This window comes from Rhamphochromis longiceps, linkage group LG22, assembly GCF_057381845.1.
Source record: "Rhamphochromis longiceps isolate RC_006_pf linkage group LG22, R_longiceps_female_GT1.1, whole genome shotgun sequence".
In the NCBI taxonomy this organism is placed as follows: Eukaryota; Metazoa; Chordata; class Actinopteri; order Cichliformes; family Cichlidae; genus Rhamphochromis; species Rhamphochromis longiceps.
In genome coordinates, this window is record NC_140577.1 from 10,200,249 (window position 1) to 10,217,260 (window position 17,012).

The 17,012-nt window shown below is 38.3% G+C and overlaps 1 protein-coding gene across 1 annotated transcript; it reads right to left on the minus strand.

Annotated features, from left to right (window-relative positions):
• Positions 1-837: 837 nt before the first annotated feature.
• Positions 838-2,764, minus strand: LOC146643414 (uncharacterized). Its single transcript, XM_085397057.1, has 6 exons — positions 2,256-2,764; positions 2,014-2,158; positions 1,697-1,934; positions 1,466-1,609; positions 1,303-1,371; positions 838-1,200 (listed from the first exon to the last, which is right to left on the minus strand). The coding sequence occupies exons 2-6, from the start codon at positions 2,097-2,099 to the stop codon at positions 838-840; spliced, it is 900 nt and encodes a 299-aa protein (XP_085253183.1). The 5' UTR covers positions 2,100-2,158; positions 2,256-2,764.
• Between the last annotated feature and the right edge of the window lie 14,248 nt (positions 2,765-17,012).

Sequence of the window (17,012 nt, forward strand, 5' to 3'; positions counted from 1 at the left end):
TTCTTTACCCACTAAACTGTGATGGCACAAATTTAATATCTGTGACATATTTTATGATCTTTTTCTTTTGGTAGTTCTTTGGCTAATTAAACTGTAGTTAAATACAGGCATAGCTAAATAGCTAATTAAATAATGACTCAATACAATTAATAGTTTCAGTTTTTTACTTCTGTATTTATTGTCATTACTAGTCCATGTCCATGCTACAGTATTCTGCAAATTTATACACTTAATCGCATTGAGAAATGGAAAAAGTGGGTTGGTCGATATTGTTTATATGCTTTAAATGGTTAATTTTAACAAGTTGTTAGGTGGTTGCTAGGCAGCATTATGGCATCATAATATATCAGGTATTATTCAGCTTGTTATTAAATAGAAATTAATGTTCTTCTGAAATTAAAACAATGGAAAAATCTTTTTTAAAGGTGTTATACATACATAAATGCAAAAAAAAAAAAAGTCCATTGCTAGGTGGTTGCTAGGAAACAATATGACATACTAATGTCTGATACAGATCAGAGCGTATAGGTGCTTAAGATGATCCCGTGGAGCAAAGTTAACCCCTGGAGTCTAGGGATGGGTATCGTTTAGGTTTTATCCGATACCGGTGCCAAAATGGTACTCTTGAAACAGTGCCGGTGCTTAAACGGTGCTTGAACCGGTGCTTATAGAATAAAGAACACAAACTTTGTCCAAATACCTCGTGTTTTTATTTTTCCCAGTAATTTATTTTCTAGGCAAAAGTTAACCCTTTCTGTCAATAAAACATAATTTCTTTGGTTGGAACAAGTGCTTAAACAATTGAAAACACAAACTTTGTCATGAAACTTGTCATGTTTAGCAGTTTTTTTGCAAAAAGATAATCATATTAGCCTTTTCTGGAGCTATACAGCATCGCTCTTGGCTGATGGCATGCCCAGCACAAGAGAAAACTCTTTCAGAAGGCGTTGATGAGCCTGGGACACACAAGTATTTTTCTGATAGGGCAGATAAATTGGGGAGTGTATCCCTCTTGCTCCACCACCAGGCCACAGGGTCTTGTCCAGAGGTAATTCCTGGCAGTCTTTTGTATATTTCAAGCTCCTTCTGTACCTGCTCTGTGATTGAGGGGACTCTACCCGCTTGAGAAGCAGCCTGTTGAAGTTCTCTGTCCTCATCCTCAAATAGCTTTTCTAAGGGTGACTTCTGGACCTTTCTTAGCTGAAAAACAAAAAAAAGAAGAAGAGTGAGGTTTGCAAAATAAATAAAGATCACTTTTAGAATGTAGTGGTAGTGGTTGTGCTAGAAAAAATCTGAAATTACACATTTTTCTGGCTTGTCCATGTCAGCATCATCCACCTCGCTGTGTGCTTTGGGGTCCTCAGTGGGAGGCTATGGACACACAGATAGTAAAAGAGCATTCCTTCAACATAGAAACTACATCATGATGCAAAAGGACAAGATTGTACACACACAGTGAAAATACCTGCACAACTGCTGCTGTGGCATTTGCAACTGCTGTCTTCTCCAACCTGTCCCAGATGTCAGTAGATGCCTCACCACCTAGCCTGCCTTTAAAACGTGGGCCCATCATTGTGGCCTCCTTCAGAAATTTCTGAAGGTTTTCATCCTTTAAGTAAAACAAGATATAACATAGGAGCTGATACTGAAAAAGGTAACCTTATTTTTCATGCGCATTGATATTGTCTGCAAATACCTGATATCTTTTCTGCAGACTACCCCAGACTTTCTCTTTTATTGAAGAGGTGAAAACACTGTCTTCATCACATCGTCTGAAATGTGCCTCCAGCTTGGCCAGGATGGGGATGATTTGATGATTTTGGCATGTGGGTGACTTGTCACTTGACACACACATGGTTGACGTGTACAGGACTTGCATGCACTTAATAAACTCCTCTGCCTTGATTAAATCAGTGTGCGTGAACCTTTCTAGCCTGTTGAAAAATATTCACAATGTTAAAGGTAACTGACAAAATTTAGCTCTTGCAAGTGATGCTCATGTCATTCACTCACTTGTCCTTCTCCATAGGCTTCCTCAGCCGTTGATCCAGAGCAGCTGCCTGGATTGCATCAAGCTGCTCCATAAATCTCTCCACCATCAGGAAGAGAGAATTCCAGCGCGTCTTAACGTCAAGAATGACATTGTGCTCTGGCAAAACTAAAGCACAGATAGACACAAACATTTTTTAAATTACTATAAAAAAGGTAATATGAATAACAATACTTCTTGATATGTAACTGCATGTGCTACTTACTCAGGATTTGCTGCTTTTCTCTGAGCACAGTTTTGCTGAACGGATTTTGGCACACCAGCTGGAAACTGCAGGAATGTCATACACCTTTTGTGCGGCCAGGTTGGGGGTATGAGCAAAGCATCCCACTTTTAAAAAGTCCAAATTTTTCAAAGCAACATCCATGTTGCTGGCATTGTCTACAGTGGCAGCAATTATTTTCCCTCCCAAGTGAAATTGCTCCACAACGTTTGATATTTCTTTAGCGACAACTGGACCTGTTTGTGACTCATAAACTGCTTCAGTGCTGAGCACATTCTGCTTCATTTTGCCTTTGTAGATGTAGTGAACAGTCACTGTGAGGAAATGGTCCTGAGCAATACTGGTCCATCCATCACAGGTGATAGTGACCTTGTTAACCTGTGCCAAATTCTGGATGAGCTTGCTTTTCTCCACGCAATACCAAGCAGTTATATGTGTGTTGGATAGATCATCCTTGGATGGGGGCTGATACCTCGGATTAAGGGCAGAGGACATCTCCCTGAATTTAAAAAAAAAAAAAAAAAAAAAAGCGAAATTTATTAAAAAAAAGTGTTTTTGACTTGAAATTTAATTCTTTTTTTCACATAAAATAAATAAATCATACAAAGCATTTCCCTGAATAAACAGAAAATACATTTGAATTTTAATTTGATTTTTTTCTTCCAGATAAAAAATAAAAACATAGCTCACCCTTTATTCAAATATAGTTTACCTATAAACACCTAACACCATATTTACACCAATTTTGTAAGTCTTTTCTAATTCCACATTTAGAAAAGACAAAGCTAAGCAGCTATGAACATATTAACTTTTACAGTATTATACAGTCTATAAGATACTATTTTTTTATGTCAGAGTAATACAACATTTTTCACCTGAATGATGGTGACTCTGTTGAAAATGGATGGAGATCTTTGACTATAAATTTTGTCACTGCCCTATAAATTTCGTCCACTTTTTCTTTGGTCATTTTAGCCTTTTTGGCCAGGGTGAAGGAAGTATCTGCCATCAAACAAGAAGACAGCCGCATGTAACTACGACGGGGTTAGCTAGTTCACCTTACATGCATTAATTTAATAATAACGTGGTTAGCCTACTCAATGTAAATTACACACGAACAACATTAAGATACTCACCCAGAGAAGAACGGCTGCTGCTGCCATCATCATCATCAGTTATCATTTCTGCTACACTGGCAGGGCTACGGGCCGGACTCTCCTCTTCGGGTTCTTGGATGTTGCTAACTCCGAGAACAGGCACCACACCCGCAGTGGATGTGCTCGGTGTGAGGTCTTGATGCAAGTTATCAAATGCGGTGCATTTCTCTGCTTTTACAAAAACGCTATGCGTCGCCAGGTGTTTCATTAGATTTGAGGTGTTACCTCCTTTGCACATTATTACCTTTAAGCATTTGTTGCAGGCTGCTGAGTTTATATCTTTTGCTGTGAAGTACAGCCACACTCCCGAGCGCGTTGCCTTTGGCATTTTAGCTCTGCTCTAAAAAAAAAAAATGTACGTACCTGGGCCCGACTACTATCCTTGGAAAGGTAAAGTGATTGGCTAGATTTCAAAGTGTATGACATCTCAGGGGAAAAAAGCACAGAAATAAAGCACCGAAATATGCGCTGCTTTTCGGTCTGGTTACTACCGCTTATGTCAGAACCGGTTCCACAATGGCACCGGTTACCGGTACCCATCCCTAGTGTCTCACCGTGCTCTTGTCCACGAACTCAACCACCAGCTGCACCAACGCAATCCTCAGTGGGCACAAAACATTGTGAGCAAAGTATATTGACTACAGGTAGAAAGGAAGGATGAAAAGAACAGAGGAGAGAAACAGAGCGAATGAGAAAGACAGAAGCAAAAAAAGACAAACTGCAAGGTTAGAAACAGGGAAACAATGAAGAAGCGAGAGGATATGAGAGAAAAAACCAAGCTAACAAAAGCATCAGAAATGAGCAGCTTAAGAGCTTAGCTGGAATTAGAAATACCTAATTTTCCAGTGAAACCATCTCAGCCACGGCTGTACAGCGACACAAGACGAGAGCCTTACGCCCGGAGAACAATAAAGCACTTTCATCATTTGTATCCCACTCCACTGACACTTCTTCATTTATTAGTTTGTCTTGGCCTCTCAGTCATTACCATAGTCTCTGAGGCACTGAAAGATCCAATAACATTTCTTAGATTGTCTAACAATAAGTGGAGCAAATTGATATTGAGGTGGTGCTAATCAGCAGCAATTCTGTCAAAACTTCAAAACACAAAAGCATCAGAGGGAAAACTTTTCAGCCTCAAGGGAGATCTGCCTGCACACGTCAGTGAAAATCTTTACAATGAGGTGACTTTAAACAATTCTTTTCTCCCCCACCAGTTTTTCTCTTTTGACAGCAAAGCTAAAAGAATAGAGACATTAACCTGGAGCAGATATTAACCTGGAGAGATATTACAAAGGTCATTAAATTGAACAAGGGGTCATCAAGTGATAGTACACACTTTCACTGACGGGTGAGAGGTATAGTGTATCTGTAAAAGTCAACATTCTAGGATAGCTCTTTCGTGCTCTTTCCAAATCTCACATCCCTAAGCTGTGGATGTCTAGACAAAATAATAAAATATAGGAATCACTGGGTTGAATCATGCTCTTGCAAAAGCACAGAATATTTTTACATCATCTCATTTTTTGCGTATTTTCTGAGGGAGAAGCTAAGTGATGAAAGGAGGAAGTAAGTGAAAATGAGAGGAAATGAGCAGATGGAGGAAAAAGTAGGTAAGGAAAATGAGATAAGAGGTGAAATGAGTAAAGAAGGGGTGATAGGAGAGGAAAGGATCATACATCAGGGAAGGGAAGGGAGAGGAACCTGTCCGCTGAGGAGGGAAAGTAAGCTTTGCTTCCGAGAGTCAGGGGATGAGAAATGAATAAAAAGAAGACCCCAGTGGAGTATTAAAGTTTTTTTTTTCTATCTTTTTCCTGAAATACTGAACCCTCCTCCACTCTCACACGAGGAGAAGAAGCAGACAGGGTTCACCAAAAAGTCACAGGAGTGGAGAAAGGAAAAAGTCAGAGGAAAAACTGCCAAGTCAGATGAGAGAAAACCCTTATCTACATGTATGCTCTCTAAACTCATCCCTCCGTCGGCAAAAATAAGTCATCTCATTTTTATTTGCTGTTTGAATCATTTTTTTCTGTGCTGGAAAATGTATTTCATAACCTCAACTCTAACCATCCTTATTTTTACCTTGCCCTAAGCAACACAGTGGGGATTAAGTCAAATGAGATGATTAAAACAAAACTGTGTTTACAAACAAGGCAAGATAGATAGACACACATGCACTGAATATTGAGTATACATAAACACAGACAATTACAGCCTCAGCATTGAAACTAACTGGTTGATATTATGTTGGACCTCCCTGTGCCTCCATGATAACTCAGAGGCATCAACGTATAGTGGTGTGAAAAAGTGTTGTTAAATCATGAATCAACTGTGATTAACCACTTTTTGTGGAAAACTGAGTTAATTTTTACTAAACACACTCAGGCCTGATTACTGGCAGACCTGTTGAATCAAGAACTTACTTAAACAGAATCTGTTTGACAAAGTGAAGCAGGCTAAAAGATCTTAAAAAGCAACATGCCTAAGAAACAAAGTCACTGACATCTATCAGTCTGGAATAAGTTACAAAGCCATTTCTAAGGCTTTGAGACTCAAGTGAACCACTGGGAGAGCCATTGTTCACAAATGGAAAAAAAACCTGGAACAGTGGTGAACCTTCCCAGGAATGACTTGTCTACCAAAATTACTCCAAGAGTGCATTGATGACTCATCCAGGAGGTCGCAAAATAACCCAAATGAAAATGAATGAACTGCAAGCTTCACATGTCTCAAAGATGAACTTTTTGGAAGGTTTGAGTCCTGTTACATCTGGAGTAAGACTAACACAGCATTTCAGAAAAGGAACATAGGTTTGGATTTTTTTGCCCCTTAATAATAAACACCTTACACTGTTTACTTGTGTTATGTTTGTCTAGTATTTAAGTTTGTCCCACAAACATACAATAAAATAGAAAATCAGGAATGGGCAAATACTTTTTCACACCACTGTAGATGCCCTTTTTCTGGCACAGGCCACTGCTATTGATTTTGAGTCTTTTGGACTTTGCAGAAGAACCTTTGTGGACTTTGTTGGTCTGCAACAATGTTACAGTGGCTGGTATGTATTAAAGTAACATCTGTGTGAATTCTTGGGTTTCCCAGAAGAACATTGGAATGCAGAAAGATTTCACTTCTTCTTTGGGTGGTTTTAACATTTTTTAGACTCACCCGGCTGATGAGAGGGTTACATCTTGCTGCTGCTTCTCATTTGAGAGGATCTGCTCAGATGCCTTATAAACCATATATTAATAACCATTGTATTAAAGTTACAGTAGAAAGGGGTTGTTTCAAATAGAAGTGAGAGTGCAAGAGTGCTGAAGACTTACATAATATTACACACACACACACACACACACACACACACACACACACACACACACACACATATACATATATATATATATATATATATATATATATATATATATATATATATATATATATATATATATATATATATATATATTATTCTTATTAGTGGATTTATTTATTTTAAAAATACAAATGAAAAGAATTTTACATTTTTGAAGTTACCCATTAATTTGTCCTACTTTTTTGCAGTTTACATCAAAAGGACTCAAGTTATATATGAAATGTGGGGGAAATAAAGCAGAAAACTAATAATAATGCATGGTCTGGTAAAAATTATTGCAAAATCATTGCAGCCATGTGCAATATACTCTCACTCTTGTTGCTTTTGAAATGGTTGCTTCAAAGATGGGGTCCAGGTCTGCAATCATTTGCAGTTTGGCATTTTCTTTAAAATGACCCAAGTAACACAGAGTCAGTCTGCTGTCAGTGTGCTATCAGTCTGTGGTTGAATGTGGTCAACTTGACAATTATATGCAATTGTTGCTCTCTACTTGCACAGAAATTGAAAAAAAAAGCACATTAACTACTTACATCCAGAGTCCAGCCAGAAACTCATAGACCTATCGTGAGGTAGTTTCTGCAGGATGGTGATTTAACTGCAAAATGAATTAGGCACTCAGGAACCTTTCTTTTACATAGGAATATAATTTAAATACAACCAGTTGACACAATTTGAGTGAAGTCCCTCTCTGGAAAGAGACAAGTCACAGGAAGGTTGTACTCAGTCTGTGGAGTTATCAGTCTATCTATAAAATAGATAGCAATTATTTTCAAACATTCATCAATCAAATCTGAGGGTCATTGAAGTCAGTTCAAGTTGGATCACAACTGTTTGGAGACAGGTCGCCTACCACTGGGTGATTGAAAACTCTGCCCGAGGTTGTCATTACCTACCTTAATACTTGCAATCAGTTGTTGAATGCCCCCCGAAACAGACACACACACAACAACAACTAACAAAAAAACACACACACAATGCAATCATCATCCAACCACCAGGAGGTTCCGCTCCTGTTTTAACTCTAGTGTGACAGAGCCATAAGTAAGTCAGAGCAAACCTATATTCTAATGGAGCAACCAATTATAAAAGCAAAGGGCGAAACCTGCAGCTACCATAATTAAACTCAGTACAAAGGAAGCCAATTCCCCTCCTGCTGTCACCTCCAATGGTTCAGTCTATTTCTTTGGCTTCAGTATTTCAAACAGTTCAACCCTCAGCCTCCTCTTTATTAAACTATGAATGCGTGGAGCAACAGACAGGTCACTCAAAAGAGAGAGAAAAAATTATTAATTCAAAGCACATGAAGCAGTAACAAAACAATATAAAGCAAATATACATGAGATGATTTTGAATATATTGTGTCATAAATTGAAACAAATCAAATTTACTAGACAAGCCAAAGTGTTAACTATTTAACTCGGGTGGATGCAGATTATGTTAAATTTGGTAATGATTTTGGAGCGTGACTCCACTGTGAAAACTGAATTACATTTAATTCAGCATGAATTTGTTTCAGTTATTTAGTGGTTCAATAATCCAGGCCAGTGGGTGTGTTTATCGTAGCAGTCTGTGGAGTCACTGTGACACGTGAGTTATGATGAGCTCACGTTTTGTCCTCAGCATCTTTGCTGTTGGGCCCTGCAGTTGGCCTCCCTGTAAAATCCCCCACCAAAACTCAAGCACACATGTGCATGTGTTTTCTTCCACATGCCTTTAGCACATTTAGACTCCTACAGGTATGGCATTACATGGCTGACATGACTATAGCTGTCATCCTTATCTCTGTCAGGCAGTTGTACTGTTCCCAGGGCCCCTGCTCTCAACGCATTATTTTATTTCATCGTTTGCTTTAGACCAGTGTTTTTAAGGCAACCTGTCAGATTTGCAGTAAGCCTAATCCTTGGACTGAGTCATGTAGTCTGCAGTACAACCCTGCTTTTTGTTTTTCTTTTGTGCTTTAAACTTCACTGTCCCTCTCTGTTTTCCCATTTTTCTTCTTTAGTCTGTAAGTGAAGTCCAATCTCTATCTCTTTCTCACTTTGTGTCCCTGTAATCACATTGTTTTGACAAATCGGACAGTGTTGAGCTGTCTTGTATGTCCCGTTTGCTTGGAGGGTATGAGCCTATATGTGTGCTTGCAGTATTTCAGTGTCTGTGTGTAAACTTGCATTTATTAAAGCATTTTTGTGAGTTGCTAAAAATAAGTGAACATGTGTGAGCAGGAGTAGACAAAAATGTAGTCTGAACACAGTTTCTGTATTACCTGTCTGTTTTACAATCCAGGACCAATTAACACTTCTGCTGTGGTTCCTAACAGATTAATTCATTAACAAATTCACTGTCTGTGCTCCTACAAGAATTGTGAAAAGTTAGACTATACCAGGAAGTGATATCTGTTGTAAAAATATTAGTCAACTCCTTTAATGTAAAGCAGAAGCAGCTGTAATGGAAATATAGTGAGGCCAAGTTTTCATACCTGCATAAATATTCTTTTGGGACACCCAGGTGTAGAATGATACAATACAAATGTATTAATAGCAAGAGATGCTTTTTATCAAGGACAAAGGTGATTTTTGGACTTAAAATGTGCCCTTTCTGGTTAAATCTTATGTACAGATAAGATAGATCTTGTATGATCTCCCTAATGGAAGATTTAAAAAGTTAGGTTGGCCTTGACGCCCCTGCAGATGTAAACAGTATCTTCATTTGAGATCAGTCTTTACCAAGCATGACTTTTTCAGACATTCCAAAATACTTTAGAAAAAGTCTTCACAGCTGGATGTTCAGTTTGCATTGCAGTGACAACAGTAATAATACAGAGGCCAAAACAAGCGAGATGAAAATCTATGACTGGGTGGACTCGCTACAAATAGCAGCTGCAGTACAGAGATAATTACTCAGTGTGAATGAACATGAAATGTCTCGCACAGGAAAATGCAAACCACGAAGAGTATCAAAAAGTGAGTTTGAAATCAGTTTCTTTCCCTGCCTCAAGCTCAAGCAACTGGCTGCATATTCACACATTTCTCTTCAACCAATCAATTTTTTCTGCCACTGCTTCCATGATTTTCTGATGCTTTCAGCTGTCATCTCAGTGTCAGAGTAATGTAACTCAGTCTCCACGCCAATTCAGATCCAGTTTTCAGCACAGCTCATAGAGGAGTGGGCCTGTCCAGTGAGTATGGCATGAATATAGCACATGACGGTTCCAAATTAAACCCCTTAAAAGAAAAAAAAGAAAAAGAAAACAGAGAAACAGAAAATAAAACTTGTCTAGAGACCACTGGAGACATACAGCTATAAAGGTAATGAACCATGTACTTTGAAAATAGCCAAAGGACAGCAGCAGCTTTAATCCAACTATTTCTGTTTGGGGAACTATATCAATGAACTATAAACATACTATTTTTATTAAAAAATAATAATCAATAAACCTGGTGAGTTTGCCTGCAGGTAAATAAATGAACATGGTTTGAAAACTTATGTTGCTCTTTACTTATGATTTTCATTTTGATCTTTGTTGGATTAAAAAAAAAATGGATCCATGCAAAGAGCCTCCCCACCCCGAGAGGACCCACTCACATAAGAAAAAGAAATCATTTAAAGTAATACTGCAAACATCAAATCAACCTCCAGCTAAGGTTTGATTAAAGACCGACACCTCCCTTGATGTGCGTCCTTCTCTGTGAGCGCCGCTCTCTTTTCAGCTTTCACCTCTATGTTTTCTATCCCACTCATTTTTAGTTGTTTACCTGTTTTAAACCTGTTATACTGTTGCCAAGAGAATTCTGGGAGGAAAACCACAATACCTGACCAAGGAAAGGAAGTGAAATCACAGGAAAGCTATTTGCATAAGCCTCAGGGGGGATAAAGGGTGGGGGGTGGAGGGGTTGATAGTGGGATAAGGAGAGCGTTCTATTTCTGTCGAATCTGGGCGGAGGATCAGTGGCAGATCGGGGCTCAACACATCACTCAGCCACTACAAAGATAAATATATAATTGAAAGCGGAAGAAAAACGGAGACGTGTGGGATGACAGATGTGCGATTCAGACTTGAGCCCAAATCTTTGAGGTGATCCGATGCACATCATTAGCCAATGTTTTCTTCTCTCCAGTGCATACGTATATGTGTGTAATGTGTAATCAGTGTATGGTGTGTGTGCTACAAAAGACTCTGTGGACAGAGTATTTGATGACTGCTGTGTTCGTGTGTTTTTCATCATCTGCGCAGGTTTGTCTTGGATTTTGAGCAAACAAATTTGTGTGCATTTGTACCGATGTGCTATTGCAAATGTTTTGGACAATTAAGTAACATTTCTTGTCAGTGGTGTTTATGTAGATGTGTGGGATCTTTGTATTAGGGAATGCACAAATGTGTGTACATATGATGAAAATTGCACATTCTGTGGTTTAGGGAATTGGAGAAAGAAGAAAGGGATATAAACAAGGCTGAATGGGAATTGTACAAGAAGAAAAGACTCCCCTAGGGCCAATAAACTAGCTTAATTACAGGAGGCCTTGTTAATTTAGTCTCTGCCAAAGCAAAAGATCTCTCTCTTGTAGAGCAAACACAGTAGCAGCTGCAGGAGCTGACGCTTCCCTGAACTCTTCATGGCCTTGTCCCAGTCAGGGAGGGATGTACCAGTATTTGTTATACGCGGTTTTTTGTGATGGTTTGGGAATACTGCTGTAGTATGTACCAAAAAGGTCATGATGGAGTAGAGCAGGGATTACAAGTGCCTGAAGTTCTTATCATTTACACCATGTTGTGGCACACTAGATTTTGAGTCGGAGTTGTGCGATAGCAAGCATTCTAGATTTTGTTGCACTTGCCTGTAAAAAAGGAGTAACTTCAAATGTTTGTCATTTAAATTAACAAGAACAACTGAAAAAAACAACACAATAGCTGTTAACAGACTTTGGCTGACTGACAGCATAAAATGCAAGAATTTATGTTTGCCTTAATTTTCTAAAAATATTTTACGAACAAAATATGAAATAGTTCTAGTAAAAATGAAAGCTGTCAAACCATGTTTTCTCTTCCAATTCTAACATTGTTAAATCAGTCAGCGATGCAGTGCATTTGCCATTGTCTAAAACTTTTCTTAACGCTCCTGACAACTTGTGCAACCTTGTCAGCATACTCATAAATATGCATTATTTCAACATATTTTAAAATGAAAAAGCTAAGCATGAAAATAAGTAACACTGGACCTGCATCACACTTTCATGAGAAAGCCAAAATCCCATAAATAAAAAATCAGTTTAGGGGGAAAAAAAAGAGCCACATAGTAAATAATCCAGGCACCCAGTGTATTTTGCATTTGATAAATTACAGGGAAGATAAGGGGAGGAAAGTTAGGCTTAATGCTCTAAAAGAGCAGAAACTCATCTGTCAAGGTCAAAATTCGAGATGTTGCTCTTCCTCTTCGGCTGCATATCGGGTGTTACGTTTTTATATAACCGTGTACAGCAAATTGCTACACAAATGACCCCACTATGAAATGCCATAGTGGGAGTAAAGCAGGAAAAATGCAGAGGGGGATTAAAATATAGACGGAGAGTCACTGATTAAATGCTGCAAAGTGAGAGTAATTCTGCAAGCTCCAGGGATACACACACCACACTCTTTCCATTATTCATGCTTCTGCATTTCTCTTTTCACCTTTATCTCATTCTTTCTTTCTCTTTCTCTGTCCACTCTTCCTCATCTGCGAGCTGGCTGTCGATGTGTGATGATGAATTGCTGCCGGTGTGAAACCTGCGTGTTGTTCTGTCATTATTCAATAACAGGTGCAGCAGAAATCAAGGCAGTTTGGCAGTTATTGTACAGCTGCTGGCATCATGTGATTATTCGCCATAATTTACTTTACTGCCCTGTCCTATAGAACAAACGTTAACTTCAGTTGTTTATCTAACAGGAAAGGAGAGAGCTGTGGGTGTCTGCTAACTTGAGTAGCTGCTTCTGTTTAATAAGAAACACAGTTTTTCATAGTTATCTATAAGTACAACATTGGCAGTCAGGTACATGGTGTGGCATATATTTTTAATAGCTAGTGCAGACATGACATGGAAGCACCAGAAGATTTACTTGAACTATTCATGAAGTGATGAGACTGACTAAATGTAGATAAAAAATATTCTATATTAAACAAAAGAATAGCACTTCTAAAAATATTAAAATATTTTTAGAAGTGCAACTTCCAAGTAGACCCATGAATGTGTCAAAAACTGTAAAAATCCCTGTCATGGTGCTGTACTTTTGATTTATAAATACACTTAATTATATCATGATTACACCTTGTCATACCCTTTTCACACTGTGCATATGCAATGTACTTTCTAGCTTAAAATTGTTAGTAATTTTTTACATAATGATTCTTTGATTTCAGAAGATAGAGGACAAGTGGTTTTTTCTAGGCAATGAATGTGAATTATACTCTCAAAAATAAAACTGCTAAATAAATATGAAATCACAGCACAATCTACATGATTTTCATTATAGATCGATATGTGGAAAGTGAAAGCTCTTAAACCATTTTTTATTTTTACTTATGTGTCTACATGCTTTATTATTAAAACACACATTCAGAATACAGTGCACTCTCTAGGAGTTTGCAGCCTACATACAGACTCATAGATCTAATACCCGACATCAGAGTTCATTGTAAATTATTTTTTACATTTCCTTGATCATTTTCTTACTCATCTTATTACATAATAGATAAATGAAAAAAGACAAATGGACAGTTTCTTGATTTAACACTGCTTGTTTTTCCTATGCTGAAAGTCTCTGCCCTGCACATTGGTTAAGCACGTCTGATTCGCTTGCCCCAACCTCTCCTTTCTTTGAATAAAGTTATACAGTCATAACAAAAACATTCACCCTATTAATAAAAATGTGAACATTTTAATTTTAACCCAGGTGTTTTAAGGCTCACCCTTTGATGCCATTTACTATTGTTACTACATACTAAAAAATATTGCCAGATGTTAGTCTCTTCCCATAGCACAACAATTAAACATGATTGCACCAGGACTCTTAACAGCAAGGTTGATCAGAAAATCCATGGGCTGGTGTTATGGTGACAAGGAACCGATATGGGTTACTCATCTGGGTAGTTCAAAGGTATCAGTTTGTCAGTTTTGCAGTTTGTTATTTGTTTAAACAGCCCCTGTGAAACCTCTCTATATAAATATATAAATATATAAAACTCTCTTTTGATGGCCTTGAACCATTAATTACTTTCTGTGGTCCACCCTGCTAAAAATATTTAATGCAAATTGCAAGAGCACCTTTTTCTCTTTCTATAAGAGCACTCTAAACTGAAGGAGGTGGTCATACACCTGGCACTACATTAATTTACATAGCACCTACAAGTAAGAACATTACATTACATTACATTACAAATGACACATACATGTACATTACATGTACACGTATGTGTCATTTGTGTCACAAGTTCTACATCAGTAGTTTTGACTGTCCCAGCTGGCATCCTGCCAGTCTAGCCTGACCCCCTATCGCGCGAGCAGATATATCAGCCTGCTCAGCTTAAACCACATTGATATGTGGGGGATTTATTCTATGTTAAGCCAGCAGGCTGCGGCCTGCTGACTTATATTGGAGCTGGCTGCAGCAGTGGCCTACAGGGTAAATGGGTTGGCAGTGGGAGCCGAGGACACAGGAATTAGGCCTCTGCTGCTAATTGCACGAGAGAAAGATTTGTTTGAATTGGGAGAGAGCAAGCCTGCAGGGCTACAGTGGGGGGTAGTCAGCTGAGTATGTTGAGACAGTCAGTAGAACTACATTGGGGAGTTTCATTGATAAAACACGCATGAGGATATTTGCTCGCTTTAAGATCACACTGTGTTTTGGCCAGCACTGTTGTAGCTGAATTACTTTTCTTTAAGTATAGACTTTGCAAATATGACCAAATAGAATGCACATGTAAATGTGGTCTTCAAAGTAATTTTAACTTTTTCTGTAAACCTTTTTTTGTCCAAGACAAAATATGTTTTCCTGCAGGACCACAGATGAAAGTGTGGGCTCTTACTGATTGGCTGCAGAGTAATAGATGCAGTGTTTACGTGACAATTTTTCTCTGTTCATGTCCTCAGTATGCTTTACTTGAATCTCTTGTTGGTTCTCTGCTTGACCCACTGCCTGTAAAAAAAAAAAACAACCAAAAAAAAAAAAAAACGGTCCTTTGAGACTAGTTCTAATAATAAATATTTCATTTTATTTCCAAGAAAAACATCCCCACCTTCCCTTCTGACTCTCTAATGATGTTCAGATTTCTAAAAGCAAGGCCCTCCCAGATGCAGTTCGAAGCTGGAGATTCTGACGAGCAACAAACTCCCACTAAAGTCTCTGACCATATAGTAATTTTGATGCATTCAAATCCCTTTCTTTTCCCTTTCTTTATCTCTTCCTACTTTCCTTCCTTTTTTCACCCCCATTTTTTAATGTTTTCTCTGCACCTCCTCTCTGATGCTCTATTAAGCCAGCTATCTGATGTGTTAATGAGGCACTAATGAGACAAGGTCCATCTTAATCTCAGGCAGAGTATCGGCGTGCAGAATGATTTTAAAGAGTCTGCGGGATTACCATTGGGACGGATGCTTTGTGAGGCAGGGCGTGAGAGAATCTAGTGGAGGGGAAAGTAAGACTAAGGGCGACAAAGGTGAGAAGCAGCGTTGTATGTATGCATGTTTGGTGCAAATCAGTTTTAGTGTTAGTTTAATGTTTTTTGTGCTAATGACTGTAGAACATAGGTGGGTGGAAGGGAGCTGTGATCCTGATGGGAAACAAGTAATGAGGCCTTTGTGCACAAACTCAACACCCACACATGAGGTTTTTTTTTAAAGAAAACAGAGAGTGTAGTCTTTATCTCCTGCAAAGGATACTTATTCTTTTTAAAATCTAATGTTTTTATCTTCTCTCCTAGATCTAAAACTGCTGTCCTTTAGCTGTCTTTTGTGGTCCGCTTTTTAAGAGATGAGAGGATGTCCTCTATTTCTCTTGATTAAAAACCATGGGACACCGCCGCAGATGTTCTGTCTCTCACACCTCGCTCACTGGTAGCAATCCCTGTAATCAATTAAGTCAATTACCATTGAAGTCTGATCATCTCCCCTCATCACAGATGGGCATGACTTAGATTTATTTGAAAGTTAGCCACAGTGACTTTATTCTAACTCAAAATTACTTTCCAGAAGGAAAGTTTTGATTTTCTCTTTGCCTAAACTTTGAAGCATAAATTAGCTCAGGAACTTTGGAGCTTTTGAATTGTCTCTTTTGGCTTTGCTAAGTGTTTGAGAACTTACATGACTTGTGGCAGACTTGTAAAGCTGACAGCTGATTTCAGCAGTCCCAGTCTGAACTGTGGCTGTGAAGTTGCCCTCCTGCCTGCCTTCACACTCTTTGTGTCTGACACCATGTGTTGCTTTTTTTGACCGAGATTCTACCCAGGGGATTATCTCGGATTATCCGAAAGTCTTGTCTTCAAGCTCCAATCTCACTTCTGGCTTCCTCCCTTGACTTTTGATTCGCCTTTGCAACCAGCAACTTTTCTCTAGACGACACACACAGAATCATCCAGCACCACGACAATAATAAAAGTTAAAACAAATAAATAAATAAAAACCTCTAAGGTTTGATACTTAGCATAACTTCAAGCCTTTAATTAAATTTGTCACAGATGAGAAGTTGTTGTTTTCTACTAAAATAAAAAAGCATCCAGTAGAAAAATGGATGAAAGTCTGAGACAACAGAATGAAGGTGGGGGCCGACCCCCTCAGGGCCTCTTTCCTTTTACATAACGTTGCAGTCTCGGCATGTTCAGTACAAAGAATACTGGGTATTATCAGCCCATTAAGTAGCTGTTATCAGTTAAATATATATCTCCAGGAGGTGCCACCTATACCATTCAGTATGCCCATTAGCCTGTTAACATCCACTGTAATCAGTAACAAACACTGATTCTGTAAACCTCTGGCAAAATCTTCAGTGATAAATGTGTCAGTAAGGTAGCAACACACTTTACTTTAAAATTGTTTGTAATTTATTGTGAATACTATATTAACTATACTATATTGTATTATAATAATGAAAAACAAAGTATTTTTGGAGCTAATCCCCAATCCTAACCCAAATAGCTAAAAATAAATAAATAAATAATAAAGCCTAAGTAAATTCCAAAACAT